This window comes from Neofelis nebulosa, chromosome 2 (genome assembly GCF_028018385.1).
Source record: "Neofelis nebulosa isolate mNeoNeb1 chromosome 2, mNeoNeb1.pri, whole genome shotgun sequence".
In the NCBI taxonomy this organism is placed as follows: domain Eukaryota; kingdom Metazoa; phylum Chordata; class Mammalia; order Carnivora; family Felidae; genus Neofelis; species Neofelis nebulosa.
Window position 1 is genome coordinate 171,951,850 of NC_080783.1, and position 12,583 is coordinate 171,964,432.

General features: G+C 41.1%; 1 protein-coding gene across 10 annotated transcripts in view; it reads right to left on the minus strand.

Moving 5' to 3' along the window:
- Positions 1–4,956: 4,956 nt before the first annotated feature.
- NFIA (nuclear factor I A) overlaps positions 4,957–12,583 on the minus strand; it is a 576,975-nt gene continuing 569,348 nt past the window's right edge. For all 10 annotated transcript variants that reach the window (XM_058717200.1, XM_058717202.1, XM_058717201.1 and 7 more), the window contains one exon: positions 4,957–12,484. In XM_058717200.1, the coding sequence (XP_058573183.1) occupies positions 12,467–12,484 (18 nt within the window). In that variant the 3' untranslated portion in view covers positions 4,957–12,466. The remainder of the gene's footprint in view (positions 12,485–12,583) is intronic.

The following is a 12,583-nucleotide window of genomic DNA, read 5'->3' on the forward strand; positions in this document are numbered from 1 at the left end:
GATGAGCTAGATGAAGTGATCTGCGGGCTCCAAAGATTGTTCCATAGAGCCTGATTCTCCATGCCCGGGGACTGACTTCTGCCCCTGAAGCCACACAGTCACAAGGGAAGAGAATGCTTGCTGCACAAGGAGGCAAGAGCAGAAAGACTTTTATCTGGAAGGTAGACTTTACCAACCAGAATTATTCATCTTGTTCCCCTTTAAGGTGGAAGCTGGCTTTTTTTTTTTTTTTTTTTTTTTTAGGTCATTCAGGTAGACTTTCCCTTGCTTCTATGGTTCCTGGCAGAGAAAAAAACTAGCTAGGGATGGAGTTGGTGAACAGCTCCTGGAGCATTTTTCACTTTGGTTCAGTTGTTTTGTCTACAGCTTCCAGAGTTGGGCCACAAACACAAGGTGAATTCTTTGGTCCATTCCATGACAGTGTGTGAGGCAGTCTTGGGATTGCATCCCATGGATCAACTCCCAAGGTCACGAACATGCTTCCAATTTAACAGTAGAATGTGTTTATGCCACAGGGATGCAATTCGCAAAACTGAGATGGAAAAACTCTTCAGGATAAATAACCCAGTTTCTTCAGCAAATAACTGCAAGGGAAATAAAAGGAAGGGGATGCTATAGATTTAAAGATTTAAGATACATAAAAATCAGTTACTGTATGCACTATAATTATTTGAATTCTTATTTGGAAAACTATTAAAAACATTGTAAGACAGTTGGAAATATTTGAACACTAATTGGTTATTTGATGATTTTAAGGAATTATTGTTAATATTTTGGGGTATGAAACAGTATTTTGAATATGTTTTATGAAAGAGTCTTTGGCTTTTAGAGATGTAGTCTAGAAATTACAGATGAAATACATGATACCTGAGATTTGCTTGAAAACAATATGGGGTGGTCAAGAAGTGGATGGGGTATAGAGGGGGTAGGAGTTAATTGTAAGTGATGAGTAAGAGGTACATGGGAATTCATTAATCAATTCTAGTTTGTACATACATGGTATTTTTCCATAATAAAAAAAATTTTAATGTGACGGTAGAAATAAATTTACTTTTCATTTGTTTTACCAGGGCTCCCTGTAATGAACCTGAAATCCAAACTGAATGTGCCAGATGGAAACCAATGTAGCTTATGTGAGGGGCACTTGAATGACTCGGTGAAGCATCCAACTTCAGCTCAGGTCATGATCTCATGGTCTGTGAGTTTGAGCCCCGCGTCAGGCTCTCTGCTGACAGCTCAGAGCCTGGAGCCTGCTTCCCATTCAGTGTCTTCCTCTCTCTCTGCCCCTCCCCCATTCTCTCTCTCTCTCTCAAAAATAAATAAACATTAAAAAACACTAAAAAAAAAAAAGAATGGGCTTATGTGTTTCAGAGAGAATAGAAAGAAGCTAGTTCATTCCTCATAGGTCAAGGAAAGCCTGGCTTCTCCCTAAAGGTCAATAAGACCTCTATACTTTGGCCATGTTCTTTCACCAAAGAGCCAGGACTTGAAGGGTTAAAATGATGACTAGGTACCACTTCCCTTGGCCAATTTTCCCTGAGTAATGAGAATGGATTTCCCTGGCATTTAACACCATTGAGGGACATAGGAACCAGAGCCAGATGGGACCCTCCAGCTGGGTTCTAGTCAACACAGCCTAGTGCCTGGTGCTTGGAATTGTGCTTCCCTGCACATCCTCATCTGTATTCATTGAGTCATTTGGGCCTTTCTCTCAGTTGTGACTCAGGGAGAGGTACAATAACTTATTAATATCATACCAATAAATGGTGGAAGGGCCACTCACACCTGAGACCTCTGGTTTCAAGCCCAAGCCTCTTTCCACTATATAAATAACCCTCCCAGGTACCAGAGTTCTTCTCCTCAGGGACCCACCAACCCAGGGTTGCAAATAATAATAGTTGTTAGGTGGTTGATACTGTGTCAGAGGGCCTAACCTGAGGTCCCAAATGTCAAGATTTAAACCCAACTGTGTCTGTCCTCAAACCTTTGACTGCATTTTTTAAGCTACTTCTTGCTACTTAGCTGAGGCAGATGTGGAATGAAAGTTTTTTCAGGATTTGCTCAAATAGAGGCCTGGAAATGACGAGGAAGAGGGCTTTATGCCATCAGTGCACTGAAAGAACGCCTTATGGCCACATTTTGGAACCACTTCTTTATCGTTGTAGTTACAGCATTCGATATAGCATTCACGATGTGCCAGGCCACACCACTCACCCCTTTATGAATGTTAACTCATCAAATACAGCAGCCTTGTGAGGTGGGTAGGGGCTGATTTTATTATTCCCATCTTACCAATGGGGAAACAGAGACACCTGCCAACATCACAGAGCTAGTAAGATGCAGGGCCAAGATTCAGCCCAGTCACTCCTGTGTCTGGGCCTGTGTCTTTGACCTCTACATTGCCTTCACCCCAAGCCCTGTACCTACTCTCGACCTGTCAACAAGAGTTGCTAAATGACTTTAATTCCAGTTTCGTAACTCTGAATAATAAAGACCAAAGTGTCTTCTATTGGCTGGAGTCGTCACCGAAAGGTAATGACTGATTCCATCCGACTTAAACTCCAAGCCATGCGTGTGTGAAATTGCTCTATTCACTTGAGTCCAAAATGTGTTTTGAGGACTGACTATACCTTTTCGAGAGCTGCAATAAGAGAGAAAATATGAAATTTAATGGGATAAATCACATTAAAGAGCTCAATACCCTGTAGCCATTAATATCCTTATTACCTTCTCTGATCTGTCCGCCCCACCGGAGGCACCACAGCCTGGGCGATCGTCCTGTCCTCTCTCTCGCTGGCCTTCTCTGCTCTGCACCTCCCCCTCCTCTCCTCAAGCTATAATCTATAAGAGTTCCCAGCTGCAAACTGATGGTTTCCGGCGGGGAGGTGGGGAGGGGGATGGGTGACACAGGTGAAGGGGATTAAGAGTACACTTATCATGATGAGCACTGAGTAATGTATAGAATGGTTGAATCACAATATACACCTGAAACTGATATAACACTAAATGGTAACTGTACTAAAAAAAATTAAAAAAAAAAAAAAAAAAAGGTTCTCTAATCCTCCCTCAGGGAGGATTCTCTCCTTCCTGGTCCTGTTGAACTGAGGCATGGTCACATGACATGCTGTGGCCAATGAAATGAGAGGGGCAGTGGTGTGTGTCAATTCCAGACGGAATCGTTAAAAGCCAGGCGGTGCCTTGCCATGCTCGATTTTCCTCATGCTAACACATCCAGCAATGGTTGAGATGGTAGCTGCTTTTCACCCTGGGTCCTAGAGTGCCTCAAGACCCCCACACAACCCTTGATGGACACGCAAAATAAGATGCAAATCTTTACTGTTGTAAGCCACTGAGGTTCTGGACTTGTTTGCATCCCAGCATAGATCTAGCCTAATCTGACTGACACGTGTTTTAGGATGCTCTCAGGGGATAGGACAAAAGTCCCTAATATGCCTGGAAGGCCTTGCCATATCTTGACTTAAATGTCAGGCTTCATCTTCTAACATATTTCCTCTCCTTTTCTTCTCTTCATCCAAATGGGCCATCCTTCCCTCCCTCAAAGGTGCCAAACTCCATCTACCACAGGCTGTTTGCGCATGCTGTTCCCTCTGCCCAGAGCATTCTTCTTCCTGCCTGCCCCCTTTGCCAGTTAACATCTGTCCTACTACATCTCGATGGGCTTTCACAGCACTGTATATCCTTTATGAACCTCGTCACAACTACAAGCTTACCTTTGTTGTTATGTTTGTTTGGATAATGCTTATTTTGCCCACTAGACTGTATACTTTATAAGAACAGTTCCTCAGTTTTTATTTACTTACTGTCCCTAGCCCCTGGCATAGTCTCTGGCACATAATGGGTACTCGAATAATTTTTATTAAATAGTTGAGTTGATATATTGTAGTGACTATGGGATGGAAGTTGGAAGCTGACTTCTTGGATTTGAATCCCACCTGCTACTTAGTTGTTGTATGACCTTGGATGACTTATTGAATCTCTTTCTGCCTTAGTTTCCCCATCTGTAAATGGGGATGAAAACAGTGGTCTGTCTTTGAGGTGTCTGTGAGGATTAAATGGATTGAGATATACGTGCTGCTTGTGCACTTTCTGTGTCTGGTCTGCAAGCTCACCTCTCTATACTCTGTTTTGGGGGGGGGGGGCGCTGGTAGTTTCCTTCCTACCTTTTCCGTACTCTCTTCCCAGATGGCAAGGCTTAGATCAAGCCAGAGACATTGGCGAAGTCTTAGAATACGAGGGAAGGGAGAGAGGGGATTTCTTTCCAGTTTCAGCTCCAGCCCACATGTGACAGCAGCAGAGGAGGCATTCGCCAAGAGCCTCCACCTCCTTTCAGCTCTCCCAGCACCCACCGTGCCTCGCCTCCTCAGAAGTACTGATACTGTTGGTTGCTTCCCCCTCAGCGATCCTAGCACCAGCCACCCCACGTCCCCGCAGGAGTCTGTGACCATGCATGCGGTGCGCCCCACCTTCATGGCGCCCCCTCTCAGTAAAGACCCAAGTACTGGCTGCGTGGATTTCCTCCTTGGAATGCCTAGGTTCCGCTAGCCCAACTTTTCCTTTTTGTGTCCCCAGCTCCAGGGCTGGTGGCTATAATCCTACAATTATTTCTCTGTAGGCTACCGCAGAGCCCCCTCTTGGAACACCTACCAGACCCTATTCCTGATTCCTGACTGGGCCCTCACTGATACAATATCTAAAGCACTTAGAAGAGTATCAGGCACAGAGGGAGCACGAGGTAAACCCTGCATTTGTCTAAGCAGGTGAGAAAACCAACAGTGCCCATCAGACCTCTGTGGAGGGCGCGATGTGCTCGCCATTTATCCAGGATAATGCAAACTCCCCGGTGCAGAAAGACCCGTCCATACTCTTCCCCACTCTTCCCCGTTACTCACACAAGCACCCAGGTGTGATTGAAAGCAAATGAGGACACAGCTTCCATAGCATTAGCAATTTTTTATTTTTCCTTTTTTGTTGCATAGGAAATGCAGTACTTGCTTCCAGTAATTGTATTGTAATGTGAGAAGGTGGTAGCACTAATGGTTGAATACAAGAGTTAAACTAATCCACACCAGCTCAAAAAACCTGTGGAGATTTAGTTGAATAAGAATGGACGCCCACAGTGATTCTCAACCAATTACAAATTTTCACAGAACACAGTAAAACTAAAAGGGTAGCTATGAGAGTCAATACAAGTATACTAGAGGCACAGGGGGCCCGGCTCATAAAAACAAATGTCAAACCAAGTTATTAACACGGGGGGGTGTTTAGTTTCACAACGGATCTCTTTTCATCTCTGGAAGTGTTCGGTCCCCTACCCCCCAACAATTTTAAATGAAAAAAAAAAAAAAACACCAAAAAACCGAGGTATCTTGAGTGGACAGATTTCCAAGGGTGGTGGGAAAGGTCCCCAGAGAACTTTGTTCTGCATTAAGAGGTCAAGGGTGTAGGGAAGGAGAATCACGTGTTTGCCTTTGAAAGTCTTTACTAAGGCCCTCCTAGAACCTGACAAAGCTCCAGCTCTAGGCTGAGTTAGTATCTCAGTGGTGACTCTACCAAATGCCTTCACAGTGCAGACAGGCTGGTCTGAGACCAGGGAGAAAAAAATGGAGCCAACCGCTCTCTCAAACCTCCACCCCAACATAGCCAGCGGCCTTGTGACCTTCGATTGAGATGTTAAAACAAAAGAAAACAAAACAAAACAAAACAAAACACATGCTGATGTATAGACTAGTACTAAAAAAATAAAAATAAAATAAAAAATAAAAAATTGAAAATAAGAATAACACAAATAGAATAAAGGGGGGAAAAGCTTCTGTCATTTTGAGAAGTCGAGCAGAAAACAGCAGGAAAAATAGCCCAGTTCATTGGGCAGCTATTTGCCCTTAAAAGCACTGTGCAGATACAAAAGTTCACCGGGCGTGACCTGGTGAGTGTTTCCTCTCCCCCTGCAGGTGCTCTGGTTGGATTAGAGGGGGCACTCCCACCATACAGTCCTGTGGTCCTGTGGACACACTTGGGAAATTGTGTTTTTTGAATTAAAACGCATAAGGAGCCCACATGTGAAACTCACGATGCCTGGCACACAGGCGAGGTCCTGCCCCCGCATGCTGCGGCCTCCCCGTTCTGGAGCTCAACTGCAGGTGGTCCCCTATCTTCCTGAGCATTTCCGGCATCTACACCCCATCTCCCCATTCCCTTCATCTGGTTATGTGACCCTTTTGGGCAGAAGAGGCAGATGGGTGCTGGTTTAGGGCGGGGGAAAGGTGAGATGAAACATTCAATTTGGGAAGCAAGTAGTTTCAAATTTAGACCCAAAAAAAAGTATATTTAAAAAAAATCCCGTGTTAATAGCAAACTTCTTTTTCTTATGAATCGGGCCCAAAGTTTGTACAGAGTTTTATTTCTGAAGAAAATATTGCAACTGTGCATGAAACTAAATAGCCATGTGATTTCTTAAAGATTTTTTTCAATTTTTTTTTTCTTTTCATATGAGGAAGTCTGGTGTGAAGACGGATCAAGCATGGGTACCTGGCTGAACATTGTCCATTAAGAAAATGCTCCAGGGTCGGCATAGCTTCAGTCGAGGGTCAAGGAAAATGTCCCTCACTTGGAAATGTTCTCAGAGTGTCTTCGTAGCACAGTTCTTGAAATACAAATGGTCGTTTTGAGACAAAAGTCTTGCCAGGGACTGATTTCTGAAATCAACCACCCATGCTTGTCCCCTAGGAAGAAGAAAACAAAAAACAAAAACGAAAACAAAAACACAAGTAATACTGAATTTAAGTAAATGTATACCTCCAAAATACTGAAAACAGCCGAAATCAAGAAAGACAGAATTTGCGTTCTCAGTGAAATACCTTAAACCTAGCTGACAAGAACCAAGTCAGAAAAAAAAAAAAAGACTAACATAACTTTGAGTAATATTCATACAGTTCACTAAGCATTATGGAATAGCATGCATTAATATTGTACGGTTATTTTACATCACCTATACCAGAAGGTCCTGACTGACAGCAAAGGCTACCGGTGTAGAAAAATCTTACTTCAGAAGAGCAATATAATACAGATTTCACAGGCACTACATTTTAATATATCAGGTATTATGCTGGTTTTCTTATAATTCTTTCTGTCCTAAAGCTGGCATTATAACAATGACCAAAAAGGCAAGGATTGAAGTAAACGGAAAGTAGATACCAAAGTTGATATAGTTTTTTTTTTCTTCAGATAGATTAGTGCATAGTTCTCATGCAGATAAACACTGCTATGCATTTACACTGTTGGAAAGCAGAGTGAATTGAGCCCAAGTTGTCACATTGGTGTAAATCATTTTGTCAGCCTGTTATAGCACCATGTAATGGATTTGCATTAAACATTAAATTGATTTCAGAATTGGTGACACAGTATTCACTACAGTTAAGTGCTATGGAACAGCTTCAATGTTACCTGCTATCTATCAAAGCAATTTTCATCCCACTGCTTTTTTATTGGAAAAAAATAAAAGGAAAACATACGCGACACTAATTAGGCAAATGCACAGCCTTGGACGTGGAGAAGGCAGAGCGGGTTTACCGTCAGACAGTAAATACATGCATTGACTTCAGGACGAAATTGGCCTCGGAAGCCGATTTGAATGAAAGCCCTGCCTGTGGGCAGTGCAGCTTTCTGAGACGAGACTGTCCTGGGACAGATCTCGGGGTTGTGGGGTGGGGGGTGAGGCGCCACTGAAGCTCTCCTTACACTATCATGCCAGTGGTGTTTTGAATTTGTTCTATGGAGGCCTGCTACCGGGAAAAAAAAAAAAAAAAAACCTGACAGAAAGATAGAAGGAAAGAAAGAAATATGGGAGAGAGACAGAGAGAGAGAGAGAGAGACCACCACCATTATGGACAAAAAGATATTTCCAGAGACATGATGCAAAGTACATTAAACGACATTCTTAGAAATCCCTCCCCTCCCACCCCCCCAAAAAAAATCACAAGGGAAAAAATGTTTTTCTTAATCCAGATTTTGTAAATACTTGATGATGCTGTAACTACAGAATTCAAGGTGTAGGGGGATAAGGGTTTGAAAAGTAAAAGACAAGCTTTTTGAGGGATGGGTTTTGCATATTGCTGTGGGCTGAATGAACACCATGACTCTGGAAAGTCGGGGTTCCCTTACACTTGGGCTGTCAGAGAATGAAGGATGCAAGCTTGGGGAAGTGTACTTTCTTGTTGTCGTGGGCTTGCAGGGGTGGGGGCGGGGAGGAGCTGACACCAATAGAGGCCATGCCAGGATGTGAAGAAACAGAAAAGTTTGCCTGAACCTCAAAGCAAAGTGAAAGGCTCTGGGATGGATAGAGTGGCATTAGGGAGAGGGCCTCTGCCAGTGAATGATCAGAAAAGGAGCATTTTAGTGGCAGGGGATGGGCCAGGAAAAAAAAAAAAAAGCATATAGAAAAATGATCAGATTTAGTGTTTGTGCCTCTGACTTCAGTTCCCAAAGAAAAAAACGTGGAGAGTGATTTGAGGGACTTCTCTTCGCCAATATTGTTAATGCCATTTGATGGGAGAGAAAAAATTCAAATGTGTCTCAGAATCAAGGGCGGGGCCTTTCCACTGGGCCAGCCCTCAGCCTGTCAGTCTACACACCCCAGGTAGCAAAGTCTTCCTCAAACATCTTCGCTTGGCTTTCATCTAAAAGGTAAACACTCAGCTTGTTGGTGTTTCTTTTTTCCTGCTTGATCACAACTGAACTAGTTTCCTGCTGCTTTCTGGACAATGAAACATGAACAAAAATGTAACTTAGTGTATTTAATACTTAACCCCTGTTCGTTATCACCCTAGACTGCCTCCTTAATGTTTTAAAGCCTTTAAAACATTTTTTTTTCCTGCAAATCTGTTCAGAGTTCCCTAATTTTAGCTTCATCAAACTGAATACAACAAAATACCTTCAAAAATACAGCATACCTGTAACGTCCATTTACAATGGTTTTTCAGTAGACCTATACTTCTCAAGCATAGGAATATGCTATACCATTGAGAGAAAAAAAAATAACTGTATTTAAATACTTACAAAAAAAAAAAAGGAAACAGGAAAGTTTTAAACTTAAATCCAGTTCCCGAGGGGGGGAGGAGGGCGGGGGGCGGGAAAGAAAGAAAAGCAATTCTATGAACGCTGCCTTTATAATGGACAATCAGAAATTTCACTAGGCTAATTTGACAGAAATGTTTCCTCATTTAAACAACATTACAAAAGTCCTGCGTTATAAAATAGGGTAGAATAAATCAGTGTAATCAATAAAACTATACAACAATACAAATTACATATCTTCTGAGCGGGCAGTTTATCCTCTCTCTTTGCAGTCATGACTACAACATGCTCACTAGAAACAACTAAAACTGCCCAAACTATTGCTTAGTTTGTTTTGTTTTAAAAAAAGGGTGCAATTTTATTGTATATACAACCAATTTACTGGTAATACCTTGGCTTATAGCAAAGGTTCTGACAAAATGTTTGTCTAGGCTTTTTTTCCCTTCACTGTGAAGCACTGAAAGCTGCTATTTTTTTTCTTTTTTTTTTTTTCTTTTTTCTTTTTTTTAGTGCACATATGTCATAAGAAAGTAATGCCCAGCTAAGTGCTATCGGGGAAGGCGAATTATGCTGGCTGGCTATAGGAAGTGACACCATATACTGACAACCACACCACACAAGAGCGTCAAACGACTATTCAACCACTTATCAGACACATATGAAAATCCAAAATGTTTTATTTTATTTTTTTTTCCTTAAATAGAGATAACCAGTAAACAATTTTCAGAACTTGGAAGTTTAAAAACGTGCATATAAAAATGGGCATTATATCCTTTTTATTGAATGTGGATTGACTGCGGTCTGCTAAGAAAAATGGGGTGTGGGAGCTGAAGAAAAAGGAAGTTGTCTTTTTTTTTTTTTTAAGGCTTGCTTGTGAAAGGAACAGTTGTAAAAACAAAATTGCTTGAAGCAGGGTCAGCTTAGTGCTTCACAGTTTGACTGCTTCTCTAAGAGGAGCCCTTCCTGCGCACGTGCATTCAAAAATCACAAAAAAAGTACAAAGACAAACACCTAAAACACACTGCGTCAAGTGCAGCACCGACTTTGGTCAAATAAAAAAAATAAAAGAAAAATTAATAATCGCTAAGCTTTTCTACACGATATAAGCAGGTATTGCATATTTTCATATATCTGGGGGGAAAATAAAGGAAGACTCCAAATAAATTGTAAAATGCAGCAACATCCAAAATACTGATATTCTAAGCCATCTACAGATCTCAGAATAGCACTGCCACTGACCACAGAGGACAATAAAGACTACTCCTATCTGCGGAACAACTAACTTTCTATTTAGTTCTAGATGTTGAAACTGACGATGGCTGACATAAAAGTCACATTTACAAAAAGTGTCTCCAAATGCTTGACTAGGGAAAAACCCCTTTCAATAGAGGAGCATATGTGCAACAATTCCACAAATAATCGCTATCCAGGGCAAGGCACATTGATATGGAATTTTTGTTTTCGTGCAAATTAAGGAAAAAAAACAAAACAAAACAACATTGTTTCGGGGGAAAGATGAGGAGCAAAGTGTCTTCCCAAGAATTTCAGTTACTTGATTGTATAGGACAGTAGTAGAACCCTTCTGAAGGGCTGAAAAACATAGTTTAAAGGCAAGTGCCTAGAGTAGGGATTACAATATTGTGTCTTAATGCACTCTACTTTATCCTACATTAACTATATAAAAATTAGTTACTAACACTAGAACATGCAGAGACTTTCTCTGATCAGCAGGGCGTGCCAACCAGAACGTATATATATGTATAGTATAGGAAACCTTCTTGAAGTTGCATGGGAAGCAAAGGGGTGCTTCGCTGTCTGGTAGAAAAATCACTTGCACTTTTTTTTGTATGTTTTTTTGTTGTTTTCTTTGTGTGTGTGTTTGTGTGTGCGTGTGTGTGTGTGTGTGTGTGTGTTTACATAAGATACAGGACATTTGGGGGTGCAAACTTTTTTTTTTTCCCTAACAGGTACCCTTGATCTGAATGGGCACCAGCATTTGTGTCAGTATTGGTTTTATCATCATCATCATCATTATTATTATTATTATTTTCCCATAGCCCAGTTCAGGGGCGCAAAGGTCTTTAAAAGTTCTGGACAATCTCTGGTACAATGAAGTGTCTGATAACTGATAAATCCTATGTTGCTGGATACATGTAAAAATTTTCAGAATTGGCATAATCCATTATAGTGACTTCTAGCTTATAAAATTAACAGATACCATGATTTCATTTTAGTTATGTGCTTTGATAACAGAAAATAATTAATTAGCATTTAATGTAGTTAACATATCGTGGTAAAAGCACCATTAGATTTGTTTTTTGTTTTTTTTTTTTTTAATTTTCCTTCAGTTTTTAAAGGGATACAAGTTTAACAATAAAAAACATAAAAAGCAAAAATAGCTCCCCTTTTTCTTGCAAGGCTGTTTTTTTACCCCAATAATTTAGAGTCCTGGGGTGGAAGGACTTGAAAAACAAAAATAGAATTTTCAACAATCTCTATCTTACAAAGATATTTAGCTATCCAATGAAATTGCACTTTACTCATTTCAAAATTCGATTGTTTTGATTGATTCCTGTCAGTTTCTGTCAAAACAGACCATCTTCCCCATTTCCACGTGAATTTGTGTGTCATTGTTGAAATTGTTGAAAAAATGTTTTTTTTTTTAAATGTAAGTGCAGCATTTCACAACTTTTAAAAAACTGAATAGTAGTAGTAGTTTGTCATTTCGGAATTGTTCTGCAACGTGAGTGGATTCACTGTCCTTGTGGGCCATGTTATATATTTAACTGCTGACTGCTGAACCAAAACCAAACTAAAAGAAAAAATAAAAAAGGAACATAACTGCATTTTCTTTCTCCAATATGTTACAGAAAAACATTGCCCTTTGACTGTCCCGTAAGTTATATATTGCAGATCTCAGCTACTACAAAAGATTTAGTTCTCCATGTGCCTCCCGATGACTCAAGGAGGCTCACACCTGTGTGGGTAAATTCATGAAATACTGTGAAACAGCCAGGCTCCGTAAGGAAAGTGTGTTACAACGGGAAGTCAGTGAGCAAGGGTAGACCTCCGCTAGCCACATCACCTAATGCTCACGCTACCACGGGAACACTCCACGTGTTACAAAGCCCAACCATTTCCAGCACCATATGAGAAAATTACAACAGTCCCTAAAGTATTTAAAAAAAAAATCCCAAAAGGTTATGGCCTTTGCTGTTTGACCATAATGCTCGCTGTTTCCATGTACAAGTTGATTTGATTCTCCCCTTCCACTGACAGTGAAGTTGTAACCGCGCTGGGTTGAGGATGCGTCCATGTTACAGAGTTGAGAAGGGGTCAGGTGGTCTGTCTGGTGGATGGTGGGACGCTGCGACTTTTATCCCAGGTACCAGGACTGGAAGACAAAAGGAAGAGAGTGATTAGAGGTACAATTTGGAAAGTAACATATTTTAGAAGTTGCCCTTCCAACCAAGAAATTGGGATCTGTATCAGG